The 24,152-nt window shown below is 51.2% G+C and overlaps 1 protein-coding gene across 1 annotated transcript in view; it reads left to right on the top strand.

Moving 5' to 3' along the window:
• The window catches only part of ZFHX3 (zinc finger homeobox 3), a 122,691-nt gene extending 98,843 nt beyond the window's left edge, over positions 1–23,848 (top strand). Inside the window, exons 6-10 of the mRNA XM_066327370.1 lie at positions 5,316–5,449; positions 5,640–5,840; positions 12,933–13,035; positions 13,528–18,975; positions 21,617–23,848. Coding sequence (XP_066183467.1) covers positions 5,316–5,449; positions 5,640–5,840; positions 12,933–13,035; positions 13,528–18,975; positions 21,617–23,211 — 7,481 coding nt within the window. The 3' untranslated portion in view covers positions 23,212–23,848. The remainder of the gene's footprint in view (positions 1–5,315; positions 5,450–5,639; positions 5,841–12,932; positions 13,036–13,527; positions 18,976–21,616) is intronic.
• The last annotated feature ends 304 nt before the right edge of the window (positions 23,849–24,152 follow it).

The raw sequence follows: 24,152 nt of genomic DNA, 5'->3' as shown, positions 1-24,152 counted from the left end.
GTGAGATTTACCACAAGCAAACCAGCAAGGGGGAAAGGAATCGTGGCTGATCCCAACTCCGTTTTTAAGGCAGGATGTAGGTGATGGATACTCAGATGAAACCCTTCTCATGGCAGTACAAGGCCTCTTGGTTTTGGGTGGTGCTGGTTCATGTCTCTGATGAAGAAGCCATCACCAGCAGTAACCCAGCTACCAGAGGCTTCCTTAATGCACTGTCAGTTGGGTACATGAAGAATATTAGGGGTTTTCCACAAAAACAAGAAACAAAGTCTTCTTAAAATACAGATTGAAATGAAGTTTTTCTGGAGGACTGGCCTGAAGGGCTTTTATTTTTGTTAATGATTTTTTTTTTCTTTTTAAGTCCATGATGCTCACCTAACAGAGCAATTAGTGCAATGGACCGTCCCTGATTCGAATCCGTGGTAGATTGCTATTAAAGGAAGTATTAATGGATTGCTGAGAGCTGGGAAATTGTTGCAGAAAAGTGTGTTTATGGAGTATGGTGCTGGCAGGCATGATTTCAATTGGATTTGACATGTTTAACATAAATGTATACTGCACAGCTCCTGCAGTTTATGAATAATTCCTACAGGCCGACTGCCTTTCTAATTACTGAAATTGAAAAAAACAGGTCAGGCACATCCTGACGGAAATCTATTCCTGCTCCTCCCCCCGGCTGCTTTTTGCTGCTTTTTTTTTTAATATCTGGCATTTGTGGAGCACTTAATGGCTGGGATGTTCTGGGGGCCTGAGAGGCTGGGAGGAAGAGAACGAGGGGCATGACGGAGCCACTCAGCACTGGCGCCTGAGCCAGGGAAACCTGGAGAGGGGATGGGAGAGAAGGACTGGGGAGTTGCCTATAACTGTGTTTTTTCAAGGATATATGAAGCACAAAAGGCTGCTGGGTGGCAGCTCCAGCCCAGAAACATGGCTGGGCCAGGTGGCTCCATGCAGCAGCCAGCAGAGCTCCAGGCATGCTGGGCTCTGGTGGCCTTGGAGGTACTGCAGGAGAGGTCTGTGGTGCCAAGCAAAGGCCACCTCCAGGAGCCCCTGGCGCTGCTTGGCACCTCACAGAGGCATCTGATGGGTGTTTCGTGTTCATTTGGAGCAAGGCAGGGAAGTCTGGTGCTGGCTGGAGCTTCTGGATATGAATATTTAATAGTAATTCAGCTGTGGATACTCTCTGCAGGTGGGAAGGTATGACACAGCATTAGAAAAACAAATTATTTGGCCATTTTTGGGGCTGTGAAGCAGCAGTGAGGACGAGTGCAGAGTGTGCCAAGTGTGGGGCATTTGCCTGTTAGCTGATTTACTGTCAAATACAGAGCTGAGAAATGCTGCAGAGCAACAGGTAGTGCACAGGCCTGATAGTGTGGCTAGTGATTGGACCAGATTGGTCCAGTGATTGGACCAGAAGTTCCTCCAGGGAATGGGGAGTTGAACAGACAGTGTTTGGGGAGGAAGTGCTCTGTATGTGACTGAGGAGGCAGCAGTGCTGCAGCAGTGCTGGGTGCCCCATGCCCTTCAGTCCCTGTGGGCTCTGGCCATTCCTGCCTCAGGGCACTTTCTGGAGAATGTATGAAATGGATAATCTGGCCCTGGATTTCAGAAGACACACAGTGCTGTAGGGGCACAGGGAGCAGAAGACTTGGGCATTGCTGGCACAGAGCTGTGTGGCACAGCAGCTCCACTGGTCCCAGGACTTGTGCTCAGTGATGGCTCCAAGAACACACTGAGGTGATTTGAGGAAGGAGGCACCACCAAACACATTTCTCCACCAGGCAGTGAAAGCACAGTTCCCTGGTCTTGCTGAGAACTTTCCCAGGCCAGCGGCTGGACTTTATGGCAAGGAGTTTTTTGGAGGCTGTTGGTGTTTAAATCAATGGCAATAGCAGAAACCCCACTGTAAATTTCTAGGGCAAGTGGCAAGCTGGTTTACGGAATGCAGGGCGATGAGAACCTCTGGCTTACGGAAAGCAGCATGAATTAATAATCATTTAATTGGCTTTTCCATTATGTTGCTTGGTTGGGAGATGGAAGTTTAGATGAAGGGGCTGTCAGTGATACTTTAGCTAAAAGAATCTGATGGGTAGGAGGTGGGTGGTGACTTCCTTCCCACCTACATGGAGAGCAGCAGTTTAGGGGATCCGTGCTGGCTTTGCCTCTGGAACCAGCAATGGAAAGCCCCCCACTTGCAAGGAAGTGCCCATCTCACCTCTGGAATATACCCAGGGAGGATCTCTCCTCCTCCTCTGAAAAGCAGCAGATGAGTAGATCTCCAGAAGTGCTGTGGCAGCCCGGCCCCATCACACTTAGCTTTTAGGGGACATTTGTTGAGAAACAAAGGTCTCCCTCTAAGTCAGTGAATCTGAACTAAATCCATTTAAAGAGTCAAAGTAGTAACAATACTATCTGATATGTAGGCATGCATCATACTTTAAACCAAATTCCTTTTTGTGCCCTGCAAGGCCTGGACCTGGAAGCAAGATGCTGGCCATGGTCACAGCACAGGTATTGTCTCTGTGTGTTCCAGTGTCACTCAGCCCTTCAAGGCCGTGGCCTTCTGGACGTTTTGAGCTCAGGACATTCTGTCCTGTCCTCTGTGCACAGACAGAAGGTTCCAGGCTATGCTAAGAACTCTGCAGGCAGACGCCAAGCCATGTCCTCATTTCTCCTGGTAGCAGAGAGTTGTTAATTCCTCTGATCATCTGTGATGTGGACTGAATGTGTCATTTTGTGCATTTGACTGTTTATCAACAATAAACTTCAGTCTTGGTGTTAAAATTCCCAGCTGAGCTATCAACTCAAAAACTAATACTTAAAATAAATATCCTGTGTGCAACAAATCAGTTATTCTTGGGTCTGGACAATCATCAGTAATTCTAGTTTTGAAGGATTAAGGTTATGGGGTTGGATCAAGTGATTTAATGAAATTGGACACTTAGGAGATGGTACATTTTAATTACCTGTTACTAATTCTAAGCAGGCTGCTTCACAGTAGAAAGGAGATGAGAAAATACCCTGTTGTTACTCCCAAGGTTGGACCTGATACTCAGCAGTCTGGAGTAGCTGATGGTTGGGCTGAATTCAGTCACTGCATCCAAAAGCACTCCACTGATGAGCAGCTGCCAGTGCCCAGTTCCCAGTTCAGGGATACACTGTGAACCACACAGGAGCCACAGTCACCACCTAGAGATGTCTAAAGGGACCCAAAGCCATGACTGTCACTGTCATCCCTGCCCAGTGCAGGTCCAGAGCAGGACCCAGGTGGCTGTTCCAGACCACCCTGACAGACCTGGGGTCTCCAGCTGCTCATCTCAACACCAGCAGCCTGATGGGGGCTGGCAGGTCAGCGTCCAGGGTCACACTGAGGACTGGACAGTGTCAGCAGCAATCAGGCTCCTGACAAGGGCCACTCACACCACACAGGGCTTGGGCAGGGCATTTTAAGGCAGGGTGGGTGATCCTTCACCCACCAGTGCTGGCTCTTGGTGGTGGCGTCTCCTCCCCAAACCCTCTGGGGGACTGTATTCCCCAGGAGAGGAGCAGCAGAGTGGTGCTGTGTTCCTAATGCTCCAGGCACGTTCATTGTAGGAAACAAGGAAGGTCAGCTGTGGCCCTGCAGGTTTCTTTAAGCCGTTTGCAGTTCTGAAGGCCAGGGAGAGTCTCGGTTCAAGCGGTGAGCTGAGCGGAGCAGCCCGTCGTTCTGTAGGGGCAGAGCAGGGTCTGTCATGGTGTCTGTCCATCAGCACTCACACTGCAGGCTCCTTCCACTCCCGGTTTGGATGTTTTTGTGGTGTTGGCAGCACAGCAGAGCCCTGGGGGTTGGGTTTCAGGTACAGCCAGGACTGGACACGCATGCAGGCTGCTGCCCAGCCAGGCATGGAGCACCAGGCGTGCAGCCAAGCAGTGCTGTGGGGAACAAGATCACTTCCAAGCCCATTCAGTATGGACAAGCCTACCAGGAGAAAGTCAGCAGTCCGAAATCAAATCCTCTAATCCCTGCCTCTTCTGGCAGTACTGTTACCTGTTTGTAATACTTGTTTTCCCTCTTCCAGAACTTACTTTGCCTCTGTTCAGCTGAATGCAGAGATGGGGACTGGCAGGGAAGGTAGTTAGAAACAGGAATTGCATTCTGCACTGTGATATGGTGGGTTTGGAAATGCAGCTCATGCCAGTGCACAGAAGGGTCTTAGGAAAGAAGCAGTTTGCTGGGATCTGACTCGTGATGTTATCATCTGAAACAAGGAGCAGATTCCAGTGGGTTCACAAGTTGAGTAGGAGAAAGGGGGAAGAGTATGGGGGCCTGGCCTGAGAATGCTACAGCGCCTTGTTAATCGGCAGCTGATCCATCATATTAAATATCCAGCTGTCAGATATTACCTTTCAAGTGAAAATGAATAACTCCCATTAAGGGCGAAATGGGTTTGAAGTCGATTCGAGACAGATTAAAGTACCGTTATGAATGTGTGTTCGGGGAGGAGGAGACGGGGGCTGTGTATAATATACTTGTCCTTACAGTTTTTAAATAATAGATGTCCCACAAATTTATGTACTGAAGGCAGCCAGGGTTCGGGGGAGGAGAAAGGTCAGGGATGTGCTTCTCCCAGTGCCACAACTCGTGGAGTGTTTTGCTGTTGACTTTAGGGCTCATTTGCATTTCTCTGTTTGGCTGGAATCAAGTGGCCTTTTCTTAGCTTATCACAGTGGGAGTGTTTGGGTCCCCTTAGCAAGGTCCTGCCAAAATTGGGATTTTGGCTGGACCATGTGCTAGGAAGCACCAGATATGCACATTCCTCTGGAGGCATGGGCTCAGCTAGCAGAGCCATCCCAGCAGCACCACTGCTGCCAGCTCGGGTGCCATTGATTGGGCTGGCAGCCACGACCACCAGCCCTCTCCAGGGCAGATGCATTTCAGAGTGTCTGTATGTGGAATGTCCTGGCTCAGACAGGGGTATGACTTCTACCTTACCCAGTAAGTCCAGCTGCTCCTGGAGGTGACACATGGTCCTTCGCCATCTGGCCAAGCATTTGTGTGTCCAGTGCAGCCACAGGCCCTACTTCACGTGCAGGTTGCAAGCATCCCCTAGAAACAGCTGAGGTCTTTCTGCTTCTGGCCACCAGTGACACCGTTCCCTTGCTGTGGGAGATCAGCAAGGAGGAACTGTTTTTGGTGAGCTTTGTGTTGCAGGACAGAGGTCAGTCCTCAGATTCATTCTCCTCCAAGTCCTGTGGGTGTTTGCCAAGCAGTAAATGGAAATTGTCCAACCTAGGCCTCTTTGGGGTGTCCTGATGTTAATTGCTTTCTGTTGCAGCACCAGCCAGCCAGCCAGAGAAGGAGCTGACAGAGCCTCCAGCATCCTCTAAGCGGATACCGTTTCCCAGCAGCTCTGAGTCGCCTCTCCCCTTTAAGTGGTCAAAAACTTCAGAGGAGACCAAATCAGAGCAGGTAAGGGAGAAGAACCCGTCTCTCTGTGCAGGTAATGTGTTTCCAATGTGCCAGAAGCAAAAAATAAAATGGGAGAAAGAGGATGAAAGGAGATAACTGGTGGTAGAAGGCATCAAATTATTAAAGCCTGGCTGTAAGAGAGGAAAATAGCACGTGGAAGAGCTGTGTGATTGGTTTGTGTGCTCCGCAGATGTACCAGTGTCCATACTGCAAGTACAGCAACACAGACGTGAACCGGCTGCGGGTGCACGCCATGACCCAGCACTCGGTGCAGCCCATGCTCCGCTGCCCCCTCTGCCAGGACATGCTCAACAACAAGATCCACCTGCAGCTGCACCTCACCCACCTGCACAGCGTGTCACCCGACTGCGTCGAGAAACTCATCATGACGGTGAGTGGCTGTGTAAGGCAGGCAAGGCTGCTGCCATCCCAGTGTGTCCACTGCCAGCCCCACAGAGCTGAGGAGCAGAAAGTTGCTGTGGTGGTCAGCTCCTCCACCTGTCAGAGCTCTGCCGTCACGGTTTGCTGCATCTTGGTGTGTTGTGTCCCGTGCTTGAGCCCTGTGAAGCTCAACTGTTGAGTGATTTCCCTGTGAAATCAGGATAAATACAATTTCCTTGACCTGATGAGGTCAGCGCTTGGGATGGCAGCTTGTGCAAAAGCTTCTGGAAGATGCAGCAGCTGATGTGATAAATTTTCCCTGTTGTTTCTTTGGTATAATATTTGATGCAAGGTTGTGTCTTCATTTAAGAACTTGTTATCAAGTATACAAAATAAGTGTTTATTTTGACTCCTGCCAGTTCTTCCTCTTTGTGTTTCTTTCCTTGCACCCTGTTTCTGCTTGTTTTCTCCCTTTTTTGGCAGTTCCTGGTACCGGGGGTGAATAACACGGTGTTTGTTGTAACACTGATGTTCTTCACCAGCTCACTCCTGTGATATCTCGTGGGCAAGCACACACAGCATGGCCCAGCTGTTCTCTTACAGTTTTCTTGTCTTTCTGTCACTCTTCCTCTCTACAACCCCCTGAAAGAAAGTTGGAGCTGGGTGGGGTGGGTCTCTTCTCCCACATAACTAGTGACAGGACGAGAGGACAAGCTGCACCAGGAGACGTTTAGATTGGATATTAGGGAAAATGTCTTCTTGTAAAGGGTTGGAAAGCCCTGGCACAGGCTGCCTACAGAAGCTGTGGAGTCACCATTCTTGGAGGTGTTAAAAAATCATGTGGATGTGTCATTTGAGGACACAGTTTAACATGGTGGTGGTGTTGGGCTGATGGCTGGACATGGAAGACTTAAGGGTCTTTTCCCTTAAGTTTTAATGATTGTGTTATGCCTTTTGTGACTCCTTCTCGAAGACAGGAGTCACAATCATGGAATCAGGAGCAGTCTTGGGAGGGAGCCCTGGAGCTGCTCCAGTCCAACCTCCCTGCTCAGTCAGGGTCCCTTGAGCGTGTTGCTCAGGATAGTGTCCACATTTGAGTATCTCCAGGAAAGGAGACTCCAGAGGCTCTCTGGGCAGCCTGTTGCAGTTCCCACTCCCTAAGTGCCTTTATGCTCTTATCTTCCTGCTTTGCACTGTTAGCTGTCTGTCCCCTCAGGGCTTCTCAGGATGTAGCCTGAGCACCTGGGCCACAGAGCTGTCCTGTCCCACAGACCACGGCCTCTGTGACCTGTGTCCATTTCATTGGTGCTGCTCCAGTGTGTAAATACCTTCTGAACAGCCCTTGTTCACCTTTTAACTGCATTGATGGCAGGCGTTTTGGCTTTCTAAGAGCAGCGAGCAGAAGCCAAGCCCTTCCCTAGGCCAGTGGGTGTAACCAGTTTGTTTGGGGTGGCTGTCGTGCTGGTGTGGAGGGGTTTGTTTTGACACAGACAGGCAGCCTGGGCAGGATGTGTGGTGTGGAGCAGGAGTGCTGGGCTGGTCTGTCCTCAGGCATATCTGTGTCCTCCAGGATATGAGGGAATGGGAGGAGGACATTGTGCAGAGCAGGTCAGGGACAGTCCCTTAGGTGAGCCCACCTGCAGTGCTGGAGTAGGGCCGCAGGGCTCTGTGAGGATCAGCAGAGACTGGCCAGCCATGGTGCTCATCCTCATGTGTGTTCCTGGTTTTCCCACCTTTCTTCCCTTTGGCACCTAGAGACACATACAGGGTGAGGGTTGCCTCTCCCCCTCCAGGTCTCACGGCACGGGGGGAAGAAGGTGGGTCATTTTGTATTCTGTGACAGCAGTTTGAGTGTGGTTTGTGCAGAACACGGCAGCGTGGCAGGGCCCCAGCTCTGCTCCTTGTCCCGGGGATCCATCTGGGAGTGGGGCAGCCGTGGCATTAGGGCCGTGACTGAGAGCCAGGTCCCTCTCCACGCAGCGCCTGCACTCGGCGTTGGAGGAGGCTCCAGTTAATAACACCTTATCAGACGCCGTTCAGGAACCTGCAGTGTCTAATATGTCTGTTGCCATGGCAACGGCTCCTGCTCGGCTCAGCATCTCCGTGCTCCCTCCTTCCCACACCAGCGACAGCCGGGCTGCTGTCCCCCGGGACCCCCGTGTCCTCCCTCTGGCCCCAGCGCGGGGACGGGGCTGCCTGAGCAATGGAGCACGTGCCTCACGGGGACAGGGGCTGGGGCACACGCTGCCCCCCGTCTCCTGCAGCTTCCTTTCCCTGGGGCTGCACCGTGGACGTGGCCAGGGTCTCTCTCTGTGGTGTCTCGGCCTCCTGAGCAGGAACAGGCACCATCCTTCCCACCACAGCCTCTGCCCCTGCTGGGCTGCAGGGCCTGTGCTGGGGTGCAGTGCAGCTTGCCCACGCAGGCTGCTGACAGGACTGATGGGCTGGAGCTGGGAGACGGGAGAGAGGATGGCTTCCCAAGAGCCTCTGGGAGCGGGAGCTCTCCCTCCTCCTGCTGCCAGCCATATCCTTCTGCACATTTCTGTCTCATCATCTCTGCTGTCAGCTTTCTCTTCCTCAGTAGGGCATCTTCCCACTGTTCCAGTCATCTTTCCATCTTTTTCTTTTCTCCCTTGCTCCAGGAGTCATTCCTGCCCATCCCTACCATCTCACTTCCCCCTCCTGCTATCTTTACATTTTTACCCTCTTTCTCATTGTCTTTTCTTATTGCTCTCTCCCTTCTGCTGTCACTCAATTTTTCTCTCTCCCTCCTTTTCGCCCCCTCCCTCTCCCCCCTTTCCCTCTCACTCTGTGTCTCATTCTCCATCTCGGATGAAGGTAATGAAAATAATCGGGCTTCATTAATTCTGAGCCCTGTGAGATGATAGCCATTTGGAGCCATGTTTGCCAATTAGATGGTCTAAATTAGAAGTGACCTTGGTATACTGCCATCACTTTGCCTCTCGGAGTCTAATGAAGCTTTTCACTCCAGCACCCTCTCTCTCTCTTTGTAATGGAAATTACCTCCTTTGTCTGGTGGGGAACCTTCCCTCCTGTCTGTAATTCCCCTGGTTTCATAGACATGGGGACAGTGATGTATCTCCTCAGACCTCTTCTAGAGGTTTTCTTTTCAGAGCTGCATGATTTCAGCATTTTGGGCTATATTCAGGGTAACTGTCTCCTTGTTTGGTGTCCATGGACAGTCAGCACGGGCAGGTGCAGTGTGAGAGGAGCTGCCTGCTCACAGTAGCCAGGAGGAATTTTTTGGACATGTCAGCAATATGCAGGTGTTGTATTGATGGGTGTTGGGCTCTGAGCCTCCAGCCCTGCACACAAGCAGCTCTGCGGTTGGTTGTTAAAAATCCAGTAGATCCAGTGGTGGCTGGAGCTGTGCATGTCACTGCTGGAGGTTGTCACCAGTGAGGAGTGGGCCCACTGGTTGTTCTGCAGAGGGGTGACAGGGTGTGTGGATACTGATGGAGCAGGGAGGCAGGAGACCTGGCCCATCAGCTCTCAGGTGCTCTGAAACAGTCCTCACTGGGCCACTGTGTCTGCAAAAATGGCCACTGAAGCGGGGTACACCTGCCTCTCCATGGATCTCATAATCATATGGACATTTTATCTGCTGAGGGGATCCAAATTTCACCCAAAAGGAGGGGTTCTTGGAAGCAGAGAGGCTTGTCCAACTTCCATTCCTCTAAGGACCTTCTGTGTGGAAGCAGAAGGAGAACTTAGAGGGATCATAGGTGTTGGAGCTGCAGGGGATGGTGCTCAGGCTGTGCCCAGGGGTGGGTCTGGGGTGGCTGAGACAGAGATGCTGTGCTGCAGTGAGCTTTGCTGGTGACCTGTGGGCCAGGAGATGGTAGCTGCGGCCACACAGGGGATAGGGTTTGGTGTTGGACAGCAAAGAACAGGTATAAAGAGGGGAAGGGAGGTGGCAAACCACATTTGTTGAACTCACAGCTGGAGGGTTGTGTTTTAGTACTGGCTCTCACTGACTGATGTGTTGCTGTTGTAAAAGAGTGTTAGAGCCATTGAAATGGGGAGACAGGGGCTGAGGAGGGGAGAGGTTGCCAGGCTGAGGAGGGATGCCAGAATGACACACCAGGTATCACCTGTTCAGGTGAGAGAGGGGTGGAGAGCATTTGACAGCCGCACGAACACGGGCTGTGCTCCAGATAAACACACTCCTTTCAGTCCCTGGAACTGTCACTGCCATGAAATACATCTGCAGTACAAAATGCTGTGTCGCAGAGCCCGGTCCTGTGACACCTGCCTGGGAGCCGTGGTCCACTGCACCCTCCTGCCCCATCATGCCCCCACTCTCGTAGTTTATATGAAAAGCAGCCTCAGCATGCAAGGTGAATTCTACAGGTCCAAAGAAATGACGTGTCCTGAGATGTTTTTGCAGAGTAAAAGGACAAACCCTTCAAAAAAGGCAGTCTGTAATTCCTTGTCAGTGCAGAGTGATTTGGGTGCAGCCCATTTGCACTCACTGTATCTTTGCCACCTGCCTGAGGCTGGTCCATGGGGATGCAAGGACAGAGGGTCCCGCCCTGGATCATTGTGTAGGAAAGGGCCAGGAGTAGCCTGGATGGAGACAGAGGACTAGAGTGGGTCCAGTTGCTGACCAGTGCCTTCTCTCCAGTGGTTTGCTCCCCAGGGCCAGCCCGCCCATGGCTGCACCACCACAGCTCCCACATCCATACCCAGAATTTCTAGTTCCCTGCACTTTTTTCCAAGCTTTTTCTCTGTTTGCCTCTGGGAATTTTGTGCCTGTAGCAATTTAATGTACCACAGCCTTTTTTTTTTCTTCCTTTTTTTTTTCCCTGTGGTGGAGGGAAGATGGAAGGAAGGGAAGGAATGGTGGCTGTGGAGATGCAGGTAGATAAAGGTAATTACTTAAACACATATAGGGCAAGACTTACAGGTTTGGAGCCCCAGATTAAGATGCAGAGGAGCATGTGAGGTTGATGATTATATTTCGGGGAGAGTTAATTGACGGAAGGTGAAGGCAGACAAAGAACCGCTGCTTACTGCCTTCTTGAATCCCAATCAGGAATTATGATTAAAGACGCGGCGAGACAACAGAGGCCTGATGAATTGGTGTCTTTTTTTTTTCTTTTTTGCCGTCATTCACACTTGATTGACTTCAACCTTTCAAGTGCAAAAGTCTCTCTTTTCCATTATTATTCATAGCCATCTGAGTTTTTCTAATTAAAGTGTATGAAAACAATTACTGATCCGTCGTACTGAGCGTGGTGGTGGGGACGGCTGCCGTACTGTAACGCCTATGAAAAGCCACAGCTCTATAATGATGTGCAGCTGAGGTGTTAGATAATTTTATTCTTTTTCTACTCTGTTGGGGTTTTTTTTAATTTCTCATGATTTATTTTTCATAATTCCTAAAGATCCTAGGAAAGCAGGCTCTTCCTGCTGCTAGAGCTGAGAGGGACATTTTCTTTTTACCTCCCCTTCTTGGCGTCCATGCTCATCCCCCTCCTCTGAGCCTGGCTACTGGAAATTACTCTGTGACCTTTCACATCTACCAACCAACCACCCACAGCCTTCAGACGCTTCTGTTTAGAGCAGAAGGTGGGATGAGTTTGGTGCACTCAGCTCCCCTCCTGGGATGTGTCAGCTGCCTTCTCTGCTGCTCCATGGGACCTGGCACTCACTGCCATGCAATGGCTGCCCCAGGAAGGGGAGGGAGCTCTGTGTCCCTCACAGCTCAGGTCACAGCTCTGCAGCCACTTCTATGCCACCAACTCATCCTGAGATTTTCTGTGAGCTTCAGCTTCACCACAGGTGTGCTCCTCTCTCCTGCAGTTCACTTAGAGCCTTGTGATCCTTGGCTGTGCAGAGAGCCGGGTACATGGCATGCAGCCACAACACACATTCTCTCTCTCCTGAAATCTAGGGTTCAGATGCACTCTCCATATCCAGCAGAAGGATGGAGAGGCTGTTTTGCTTTACACCTGAATGGGAATGTTTAGTTGTGCCTCACTTTCCCAGCAGCAGGAGTCTGGGAGTAGGAGCACCACAGGCATGGCCAGGAGCACCTGGTGAAAGGGGAATGCTCCCTGGGTGTCAGCAAGGTGGCATGGGCAGCTGCTTAAGGCTGAGGTGGAGTCTTCACTTGCCGCAGGCATTGAGCAGCACTGGAAACCCTGGGCTGGAAAACAGGGATGGTGACAGTGACGTGGGTCTGTCTGTCCTGGTGCTGTGAGGCCACGTTCCAGCAGTGTGAAACGTTGTCTCCAGACATCCAGAAGGACATTCATTGTCCTGCATCTGATGCCAGCCATGTGCAGGCTGCTGGTGAGATGGTTTGTGACCAGGTATATCCAAAGAAACAGTGTTCCAGAACAGGATGAGTTCTGGCTCTTCCAAAGAGCCTCTCCAGCTGAGCCATGCTGATTCTCCAGCTCTGTAGGAGCAGTGGTGTCCCAGCACTGCACTGGTTTTGATGGTACAGGATCTAGCCAAATACTTGAAGAGGAGCAAAGGGAATGCATCAGTCAGAGCAAGGAAAGGGTTACCAAAAGCTTTTTATTTCACAATTTGCTTTCTCTTTAGTCCTTTCTTATTCATCCTTTCCTTTGTCACCTCTCTCCTTATTTGTACTTTTCTTTCTCATGCCCCTCCTTTCCCTGCATCGATACACTTTGAAAACAGTGCTGCAATGCTCCCTGGTTCAAGATTACAGTGTACTTTACTAGGTATGATTTAATTAGGGGCCTTATTATGTTTTCAGCAGCTTAAGGTGGGCCTTTCAACTTATCTACCTAATTGGTTGCACAAGAAGTTTCACAGCCCATGACAAAACATTGTCAGTGATCAAAGTCTGAATTCCACATAAAGGAAAAATATTAATAATAAGATTATTCTTCAAGTGTGCACTGCTAATTATGTCCAGAATGTAACTGTAGAAACACTTTTGACTGATTTGAGCTTTGTCTAATAAATACGAAGTCTTCAGTGAGCTGTGAAAAATGACGCTTCTGACTTCACAATACTGATATCTAGTTTTGCCACTGGAGATGTTTAAAATATTTTCCTGTGTTTTTCCCCTCCCTATGTCCCTTCCCTCTGTCTCTAGGTGACAACCCCTGAGGTGATGATGCCCAGCAGCATGTTCCTCCCAGCAGCTGCTCCAGAGAAGGATGGGAACTCAGGTGCAGAGGAGCTGGGAAAACAGTCTGGTGAGTGCAGGTCAATGAGATCCAGGGTCCCACCACTCCCCCAGCTCCATCGCCTGGTCAGGGACCAGTTTCATTCCTGGTAATCCTCTCTTTGACAGGACCTAGACTCAAATACTATGTTCAGTTTGATGAGCCTTCTTTTTAGAAAATAGGCAGGACATCAAAAAGGAGCAGTGAAGACAGAGGTGGCTGAATGGCTTTTACTTGAAAGGGAGAATTGAAGGTGATAAATGCACTAAGGGATGTGTGTGTGAATAATTACCAGATATTCAAAGTGGGCAAGGAAGTAAATTGTGTAGGTTTATGCAATGGGCCATGATGAGGTTAATGGGCTGGTTTTGAAACAAATGAATGAAGATAGAGGAGAAATGTTAGAAATACTTGTTGTGTTGGAGATTAAAAACCACAGATTATTCAACACTGAAAGGGGGTGTTGATCTACTGTGGTGTGCTGGTCTAATTTTTGCGTTTGCTATGACTCTGTTTCCACAGAGATCTCTGAGGATGTGGGGAAGACCCTTTTGCCATCGGACACTGCAGAGCACAGCGGGGACCCCAAGCCCACTCCAGCTGATCCGAGCGCTGCCCGGGAGGACTCCGGCTTCCTGTGCTGGAAGAAGGGCTGCAGCCAGGTGTTCAAGAGCTCAGCAGCCCTGCAGACACACTTCAACGATGTCCATGCCAAGCGGCCTCAGCTGCCAGTCTCTGACCGCCACGTCTACAAGTACCGCTGCAACCAGTGCAGCCTGGCCTTCAAAACCATCGAGAAGCTGCAGCTCCATTCCCAGTACCACGTCATCCGGGCAGCCACCATGTGCTGCCTCTGCCAGCGCAGCTTCCGAACCTTCCAGGCCCTGAAGAAGCACCTGGAAACCAGCCACCTGGAGCTGAGCGAGGCTGACATTCAGCAGCTGTATGGTGGTCTCCTTGTCAACGGGGACCTCCTTGCTATGGGTGACCCCTCACTTGCCGAGGACCACACAATAATAGTCGAGGAAGATAAGGAGGAGGAGAGCGACCTGGAAGAAAAGCAGAGCCCAACAGGCAGTGATTCGGGATCAGTGCAAGAGGACTCTGGCTCAGAACCAAAAAGGGCCTTACCCTTCAGGAAGGGTCCTAACTTCACTATGGAGAAATTTCTAGATCCATCTCGCCCATACAAGTGCACAGTCTGCAAGGAGTCCTTCACGCAGAAGAACATTCTCCTGGTACATTACAATTCCGTTTCTCATCTGCATAAACTGAAACGAGCCCTCCAAGAGTCTGCTACTGGGCAACCTGAGCCTACCAGCAGCCCAGACAACAAACCTTTCAAGTGTAACACCTGCAACGTGGCCTACAGCCAGAGCTCGACTCTGGAGATCCACATGAGGTCTGTCCTGCACCAGACCAAGGCTCGTGCGGCCAAGCTGGAGGCGGCCGGCGGCAGCAGCAACGGAGCCGGCAACAGCAGCAGCAGCAGCAGCCTCTCCCTGGGTTCGTCCACGCCGAGCCCCGTCAGTGCCAGCAACAGCAATGCTTTTGCAACCACCAGCACGAGCACTTCAGGCACCACTCCCATTCCCAGCCTACTCAGCCAGGTCTCCAGTGACAGTGTGGGAATTCCTCCGTTGGGTAATGCTGTAAGCACGAACATCTCCTCCCCTGCGGAGCCCAAAGAGGTGAACCGCAAGAAGCTGGCAGACATGATTGCATCCAGGCAGCAGCAGCAGCAGCAACAGCAGCAGCAACAGCAGCAGCAGCAACAAGCTCAAACCTTGGCACAGGCACAGGTCCAGGCTCACCTGCAGCAAGAACTGCAGCAGCAAGCTGCTCTCCTGCAGTCCCAGCTCTTCAACCCAGCACTTTTGCCGCACTTTCCAATGACCACTGAGACCCTTCTGCAGCTGCAGCAGCAGCAGCATCTTCTGTTCCCCTTCTACATCCCCAGTGCTGAGTTCCAGCTCAATCCAGAAGTCAGCTTGCCTGTCACCAGTGGTGCACTGACATTGACTGGGACGGGTCCAAGTTTGCTGGAGGACCTGAAGGCACAAGTTCAGCTTCCTCAGCAGAGCCATCCACAGCTCTTGCAGCAGCAGCAAGGTCAGCTGTCCCTGTCACAACCCCACTCCGTCCTGTTACAGCAGAGCCAGCATCCAGAGAAGAAGAATAAATCTGTCCTGAAGGAGAAAGATAAAGAAACCCCACGGGAAAGGGAAAGCGCAGAGAGGGGAGACAATAACATAACACTGAAGGAGTCTCTTCCTGATAACTTAAAGCCCAAAGAGAAGAAGGACTTTGTGCCAGGCAGCAGTTCAGAGCCCTCCATACTGCCTCCACGGATTGCTTCCGATGCGAGGGGCAACGCCACCAAAGCCTTGCTGGAAAACTTTGGCTTTGAGCTCGTCATTCAGTACAACGAGAACAAGCAGAAGGGGCAGAAGAAAAATGGGAAGACAGAGCAAGGTGAGAACTTGGAAAAGCTGGAGTGTGATACCTGCGGCAAGTTCTTCTCGAACATCCTCATCCTGAAGAGCCACCAAGAGCACGTTCACCAACATTACTTCCCCTTTAAGCAGTTAGAGAGATTTGCCAAACAATACAGAGAACACTACGACAAACTGTACCCGCTGCGGCCGCAGACCCCGGAGCCTCCGCCGCCGCCTCCTCCGCCCCCGCCGCCGCTGCCCCCGGCCCCTCCGCAGCCGGCTGCTGCTCCTGCCATCCCCACCTCTGCCCCACCTATCACCTCGCCCACTATCGCACCAGCCCAGCCGTCTGTGCCACTCACACAGCTCTCCATGCCGATGGAGCTCCCCATCTTCTCGCCCCTCATGATGCAAACCATGCCCCTGCAGACATTACCAGCACAGCTGCCACCTCAGCTGGGCCCCGTAGACCCCCTGCCCGCTGACTTGGCCCAGTTGTACCAGCATCAGCTCAACCCCAGCCTTCTCCAGCAGCAGCAGAACAAGAGGCCACGCACACGGATCACCGATGACCAGCTCAGAGTCCTTCGGCAGTATTTTGACATTAACAATTCCCCAAGTGAGGAGCAGATCAAAGAGATGGCAGACAAATCTGGATTGCCCCAGAAGGTGATCAAGCACTGGTTCAGAAACACCCTGTTCAAGGAGCGCCAACGCAACAAGGACTCCCCGTACAACTTCAGCAACCCTCCCATTACCAGTCTGGAAGAGCTGAAGATAGACTCACGGCCTCCTTCTCCAGAGCCTCAAAAGCAGGAGTACTGGGGAAGCAAGCGGTCCTCTCGGACACGCTTTACTGACTACCAACTCAGAGTCCTGCAAGACTTCTTTGATGCCAATGCTTACCCAAAGGATGATGAATTTGAGCAGCTTTCTAACTTGCTGAACCTCCCAACACGTGTTATAGTGGTGTGGTTTCAGAATGCCCGTCAGAAAGCCAGGAAAAACTATGAGAATCAGGGAGAAGGCAAAGATGGGGAGCGACGGGAGCTCACAAATGACAGGTACATTAGAACAAGCAACTTGAACTACCAGTGCAAGAAGTGCAGTCTGGTCTTTCAGCGCATATTTGATCTCATTAAACACCAGAAAAAGCTTTGTTACAAAGATGAGGATGAGGATGGACAGGATGATAGCCAGAACGAAGACTCTATGGATGCGATAGAGCTCTTGACTCCAACCAGTTCCTCCTGCAGCACACCGATGCCCTCACAAGCTTACAGCACGCCTACATCTTCAGCCAATGCAACCTCCTCAGCTTTTCTGCAGCTCACGGCAGAGGCAGACGATTCCTCCACCTTTAGTTCTAAAGTAGAAGCTACAGATGAGAAACCAAAGCAGTCTGAACCTCCAAGTACACAGCAAAACCAAACTCAAGAGAAGCAAGTGCAACCAAAGCAAGAGCCTCAGCAGCAACAGGACCAAGGAGAACAAAAGACAAGTTCAGCACACCAAAAGATTTCACAGTTATCCTCCCCCTCTTCGCTGCAACAACCACCTCCTCCTCAGCCCCCTCAGTGCTCCTTGTCACAGTCAAGTCCAAGTCCATCTCAGCTCTCACACCTCTCCCTCAAACCCATTCACACGTCCACCCCTCAGCAGCTGGCAAACCTACCTCCTCAGCTAATCCCATACCAGTGTGACCAGTGCAAACTGGCATTTCCTTCCTTTGAGCATTGGCAAGAGCATCAGCAGCTCCATTTCCTGAGTGCACAGAACCAGTTTATCCACCCCCCGTTCCTGGACAGAACACTGGATATGCCATTCATGCTTTTTGATCCCAGTAATCCACTACTGGCAAGTCAGCTGCTGTCTGGAACGTTACCACAGATTCCAGCAAGCTCAGCCACCTCACCCTCGACTCCAACATCCACCATGAACACACTGAAGAGAAAGCTGGAGGAAAAGGCCAGTGCAAGCCCTGGAGAGAATGACAGTGGGACTGGGGGTGAAGAACCCCAAAGGGATAAGCGTCTAAGGACAACCATTACCCCTGAGCAGCTGGAAATCCTGTACCAGAAGTACTTGCTCGACTCCAACCCCACACGGAAGATGCTGGATCACATTGCACATGAAGTGGGCCTGAAGAAGCGTGTCGTACAGGTCTGGTTCCAGAACACCCGTGCACGAGAGAGGAAGGGGCAGTTCAGAGCTGTGGGGCCTGCCCAAGCCCACAGGCGGTGCCCCTTCTGCCGAGCTCTCTTTAAAGCCAAGACAGCTCTGGAAGCTCATATCCGATCCCGTCACTGGCACGAGGCCAAGCGAGCTGGGTACAACCTGACGCTGTCTGCTATGCTTCTGGACTGCGACGGGGGACTCCAGATGAAAGGAGACATCTTTGATGGAGCCAGCTTTTCCCACATGCCACCAACTAGCAGCGACGGACAGAGCGTTCCCCTCTCCCCAGTGAACAAGAGTATGGAACTGTCACCTAGAACCCTGCTCAGTCCATCCTCCATTAAGGTGGAAGGGGTTGAAGACTTTGAGAGTCCCTCCATGTCCTCAGTCAATCTGAACTTTGACCAGACAAAGCTGGACAACGATGACTGCTCTTCTGTCAATACCGCCATCACAGACACTACCACAGGAGACGAAGGGAACGCCGACAACGACAGTGCAACAGGGATTGCAACTGAAACCAAATCCACATCAGGACCCAGCGAAGGTCTGACTAAAGCAGCCATGATAGCAATGTCTGAATATGAAGATCGTCTGTCTTCTGGCCTGGTCAGCCCAGCTCCCAGCTTCTACAGCAAAGAGTACGACAATGAAGGTACTGTGGACTATAGTGAAACCTCCAGCCTTGCAGACCCCTGCTCGCCCAGCCCTGGTGCAAGTGGTTCAGCCAGCAAGTCTGGTGAGAGCGGGGACCGGCCTGGTCAGAAACGCTTTCGCACTCAGATGACTAATCTCCAGCTCAAGGTTCTTAAGTCATGCTTTAATGACTACAGGACACCGACCATGCTGGAGTGTGAGGTCCTGGGCAATGACATTGGACTGCCAAAGAGAGTTGTTCAGGTCTGGTTCCAGAATGCGAGGGCGAAAGAGAAGAAGTCAAAACTCAGCATGGCCAAGCATTTTGGTATAAACCAAACAAGTTACGAGGGACCCAAAACAGAGTGCACTTTGTGTGGCATCAAGTACAGCGCTCGGCTGTCTGTACGTGACCATATCTTCTCTCAACAGCATATCTCCAAAGTTAAAGAAACCATTGGAAGTCAGTTGGATAAGGAAAAGGAGTATTTTGACCCAGCTACTGTACGTCAGTTGATGGCTCAGCAGGAGCTGGACCGAATAAAAAAAGCCAACGAGGTTCTTGGTCTGGCAGCTCAACAGCAGGGCATGTTTGACAACACATCCCTGCAAGCTCTGAACCTTCCTGCTGCGTACCCAGCACTACAGGGCATCCCTCCAGTCTTGCTCCCAGGCCTCAACAGCCCATCCTTACCTGGCTTCACTCCATCCAACACAGGTGGGTACGGGTATTACCCTGCTTAGGCACACCTTCACTTGGTGCATTCCTGACACAAGCAGTTGTTCCCTCAGGAATGACTGATAACAGATTGCTAGCCCATTAGTTCAGCATGTTGACTTCACAGCAAAAGAGGATTAGGTATTTTATCTAATTCCTGAACTCAGGACGTTTTATAGCAGAGTCTGAACTAGGGCAACATCTAGACATGATGCATATCCCTGTGTAGAAGTCCTGAAACTCCTTCAAGGAAGTGGAATATAGGAGATTTATCCAGTGGAACAGAAGGACTAATGTGCTGAATACACTGTTCATTATTCCTTTCCTTTTGACATTCATTTTATGTGGTGCCATCCCAAGCGTCCAAAAATCCAAACTGTTTCTAGGGGAAGGCGTGGTGTGCGTGGTAGCACTGGTGACAGATGCCCAGAGCATCTTTATGTGTCTCTGAGGTGACCTCTGGGACAAATCCCAATGCAGCTGAGGATCAGCTTTGAGTAATGGCTGGGTATGACCTGAAAGCCCCTCCTCAAGAAAAATTTGTGTAGTTGTGGGACAAATCTAGTCTGTATTTTAATAAGATTTTTCTTAACAATGCTACATAAAAGTGAAATTTGTCTCATAATCCTTTGGGTGGCCTCATCTCAGATACTGGACTTCATCTTTTGAGAATACTCCTTTCTTTTGTACCTCGTGGATAGGTGGAAAGTCTACACCATGTAGCAAACACTGGCAGTGGAAGATGCAGCTCAGTGACCAGCAGTGACCTAAAAATGTGATCCAAAGGCCGTGTTGCATTGTGAGTCTGAAGGGCCCCTGCACATGCAAGGGGATTTCCATGTCACCCTTCTCACCACAGATCTTGTTTCAGAGCACTGGGCCAGAAGCATCTCTTTGGCAAATCTTATCATCACCCTGTTGCAGGTTTGCTTAGTTCCCCAAGTTTATAACAAAACCTAAAATTACGTCTTTGCGTTTCAGTCCATATTGTTGCTTTTATTTTTCTCCAAAGCCCAGGATGTGTCCTGGGGAGATGGGACTGCATCTGATGAATCTTAAATGCTGTCAGTGACTGCCTAGACAGGACTGAGCTGTTTAGAAAGTCAAACAGTCTGTTTGTGGCCTTTAGATAAAGCTCCAAAGGTCAGGCCACGGCAGCTCCGGGCCTGTCAGAGCAGATAAGGCCATGCATCCAGGAACGCTGTGAATTACCTCCTGCTCCTTCACTTGAACCTTTCAGGGATGTTCAGCTGGGAAACATCCATTTCAATAGTGTCCACCTATAACATGCCCTTATCCAGCATCTCCAGGGCCACTGCATGGAGCCTTATTCCATACCTGACCTGTCGTCACGAATCATTCTTGTCCCAGCACCCCATCAGGAGCAGATACAGGTTTCAGAAGGGTTTGGGTCAGCCATGGCTGAAAGCTCCCAGCTGCAGCCACCCTCCTTGCAGCCCTCCTGCAGCTCCTCAGCAGTACAACCTAAAACAAAAGTCACCATGCCTCCACAGCTGGTCCCAGGCTCTGCCACTGTTACTGCCTAGGCTGGGCTCTGAGCAGCTCCTGCTGCAGTGGGACTCAGGTTTGTTACAGACTGGTTGGGTTTTGCTTGTGGGTTTTACAGCAGATTCCTGCTCAGGAGCTGGGGGACGTATGGGGCTTTGCCAGCGGGACACTGGAGCTTTATTTTGGAGTTGTTTTTTTCTTTTTCCAAAATGGCATCATAGGAGTTGCCAAGCAAAATGTTCCTCTTCAGGAGCATATTTGCCAGCTGCAGCAGCTGTGACTAGTGGAGGTGACTCCAGCAGCCACACTCCTCTCACCCCCAGCCACTGTGAGAGCAGAAGTTGGCACCAGGGACAGTGGTGGTAGTGGCTATTCCTGCTGTCAGGAAGAAGGACAAGCTTCACATTGCAGCATTAATCTGTCTCCTTGGTGAGAAAGCATCACTACACTTTTAATTCCACCCAAAACACGATGCTAATGCCCTGAGGAGATGTCTGAATGCCACATAAACTCTGGAATTGCTCAGAAGCTGAGCATCCAGAGCCCCTGACATTAGAGGGAAGGAAGGGGCTTGCCTCAAAGGTTTGTAGATTCATGTACATTAGCCTAATAGGGACAAGTAAATTAGGTTTAGCCTGTTCAGTCTCCAGTTGCCATGACCGGGGCTTCCCAATCTGTGAAGATTTCCACAAGGTGAGCAGTGCTGAGTGTTCTCACCCTTTGGCCTAGCACCATCCTGCTACTGGATGGCCCAAGGACCCGTTAGAGCAGATGCTGACGTAGTGTTAATCATTTGGCAATTTCAGAGGAGTCAGGAAAACATCAGGTGTGTTGGGCATCCTCTGGGTGCCGGTGGGTGTCCCCATCACCCATCAGGCGGTCAGTGCCACTGGGCAGCTGCAGGCAGTGGGGGCTGAGGGGGCATGTCCCCACCTTGCAGGGCCTGTGGACTGGGACAGGAGCCCTCCTCCAGAGGCAGCGGCTGCAGGGATGGGCTCTCAGGTCGGTCACTACCCTCATACAGAGGAGATGGGGGCTCCAGGTCGTGAGGTGGGCTGGGGTCACTCTCCTCATGCTTTCTGCCTCCCCAGCACAAAGCGACTTTTCACCTCTCTCTCTCTCCCACTTGCAGCTTTAACTTCTCCCAAACCCAACCTGATGGGCCTGCCCAGCACAAGCGTCCCTTCACCCGGCCTCCCCACCTCTGGATTACCAAATAAACAGCCCCCGGCCGCACTGAGCTCACCCACCCCAGCACAAGCCACGGCGGCCGTGGCCCCGCAGCAGCCGCCGGCCACCACCCCGCAGCCGCCGCAGCCAGCCCCCGCACAGCGCAAGGAGAAGGAGAACGAGAAGGCAAAAGAGAAGGAGAAGGCACCCAAGGGGAAGGGGGACACCCTGCCAGGGCCCAAGAAGGAAAAGGGGGAGGCACCAGCAGGCACCCTGGCGGCCCCGCTGCCCACCATGGAGTACGCCGTGGAGCCTGCCCAGCTCCAGGCGCTGCAGGCCGCCCTCAATTCGGACCCCACCACCTTGCTGACCAGCCAGTTCCTTCCTTACTTCGTCCCTGGCTTTTCCCCCTACTACGCCCCACAGATCCCTGGCGCCCTGCAGAGCGGGTACCTGCAGCCCATGTATGGGATGGAGGGGCTGTTCCCCTACAGCCCTGCACTGTCACAGGCGCTGCTGGGGCTGTCTCCTGGCTCACTGCTGCAGCAGTACCAGCAATACCAGCAGAGTCTGCAGGAGGCATTGCAGCAGCAGCAGCGACAGCAGCAGCAGCAGCAACAGCAGCAACAGCAGCAGCAACAGCAGCAGCAGCAACAGCAGCAGAAACCGCAGCAGCCCAAAGGAAGCCAAACCCCCGTCCCCACGGGGGCTGCCACCCCGGACAAAGACCCTGCCAAAGAACCCCCCAAGCAAGAAGAGCAGAAGAACGCACCCCGCGAGGTGTCCCCCCTCCTGCCCAAACCCCAAGAAGAGCCTGAAGCGGAAGGCAAGGGCGCGGACTCGCTCTGCGACCCTTTCATCGTCCCAAAGGTGCAGTACAAGCTGGTCTGCCGCAAGTGCCAGGCGTGCTTCGGCGACCAGGAGGCGGCCAGCGACCACCTGAAGTCCCTCTGCTTCTTCGGCCAGTCTGTGGCGAACCTGCATGAGATGGTGCTTCACGTGCCCACCGGCAGCGGCCAGGGCAGCGGCTCGTACCAGTGCGTGGCGTGCGAGAGCACGGTGTGTGGGGACGAAGCCCTCAGTCAGCATCTCGAGTCAGCCCCGCACAAACATCGAACAATCACAAGAGCAGCAAGAAACGCCAAAGAGCACCCCAGTCTATTACCTCACTCTGCCTGCCCCCCCGACCCCAGCACCGCATCTACCTCGCAGTCGGCCGCTCACTCAAACGACAGCCCCCCGCCCCCCCGGCCCCCCCCGGCTTCCCCCCACGCCTCCAGAAAGCCCTGGCCCCCGGCCGCCCCCCGCGCCCCGCCAGGGCAGCCGCCGCCGCCGCCTTTCCCTCCTCTCTCCTCATCTTCAACGGTTACCTCAAGTTCATGCAGCACCTCAGGGGTTCAGCCCTCGATGCCAACAGACGACTATTCGGAGGAGTCTGACACGGATCTTAGCCAAAAGTCAGATGGACCGGCGAGCCCGGCGGAGGGGCCCCAGGACCCCGGCTGCCCTAAGGACAGTGGTCTAGCTAGCATAGGAATGGACACCTTCAGATTGTAAGCTTTGAAGATGAACAATGAAAATGAATTTAAATAAAAAAAAAAAAAAGTTAATAACAAACCAATTTCAAAAATAGACTAACTGCAATTCCAAAGCTTCTAACCAAAAAAAAAAAAAAAGAAAAAAGAAAAAAAGAAAAAGCGTGGGTTGTTTTCCCATATAACGATGCCGGTGGGTTTTACATTTCTTTTTTTCCTTTCCTTTTAATAAAATAAAACTTTATAAAAAGAAAAAAAAAAAAAAATCTGTTACATTTGTCCTCTGGAAGGTACTGTTGGTCTGGGAGACGAAGGCCGTGCTGCCTCCTCGCGCCTGCGGAGCTCGCACCCCTGTACATTGCCCCGTCTGATCCCCCGTCGATAGCACAGCAGAGCCCGGCAGCGCTGTATGGGAAAGCAGCCCACCTGGAGACAGTTTTAAATTTCTTGCTATCTTAGCATTCAGATACCAATGGCTTGCTAAAAGAAAAAAAGAAATGTAATGTCTTTTTATTCTCAGGTCAATCGCTCACACTTTGTTCTGTTTTCAGAATCATTGTTTTATATATATATATATATATATACATATATATATAATTTCTTTTGTTTGTTTTGGGGGTTTTCTTTTGGTTTGGTTTTGTTCCAGAAAAGGATTTTTTTTGTTGGGTTGGTTTTACTTCTGTTTTGGGTTTTTTTTGTTGGTTTGTTTTTTTGTTTTTGTTTTTTTTTTTTTTTTTTTGTTAATTTAAAATGGGCAGAAAGTATTCAAGAGAAAAACAATGTGAACTGCTTTAGCTTTTCGGGGATTTTAAGGGTAGCTTTTCTGCTGAAGCCAATTCCAAGGGGAAAAGTTAAGCACTCCCACTTTTCAGAAATAAAAAAAACCACACAAAGAGTGTTGAGGACTTGGAGCTTAAAAAAAATAAGTTTTAAAACAACTGACTTTCTGTATTTATGATAGAT

Source organism: Sylvia atricapilla, chromosome 12, assembly GCF_009819655.1.
Source record: "Sylvia atricapilla isolate bSylAtr1 chromosome 12, bSylAtr1.pri, whole genome shotgun sequence".
Classification (NCBI taxonomy): Eukaryota; Metazoa; Chordata; class Aves; order Passeriformes; family Sylviidae; genus Sylvia; species Sylvia atricapilla.
Note: the sequence above shows the minus strand (reverse complement) of the source record. Positions and strands in the feature narration are given on the sequence as shown.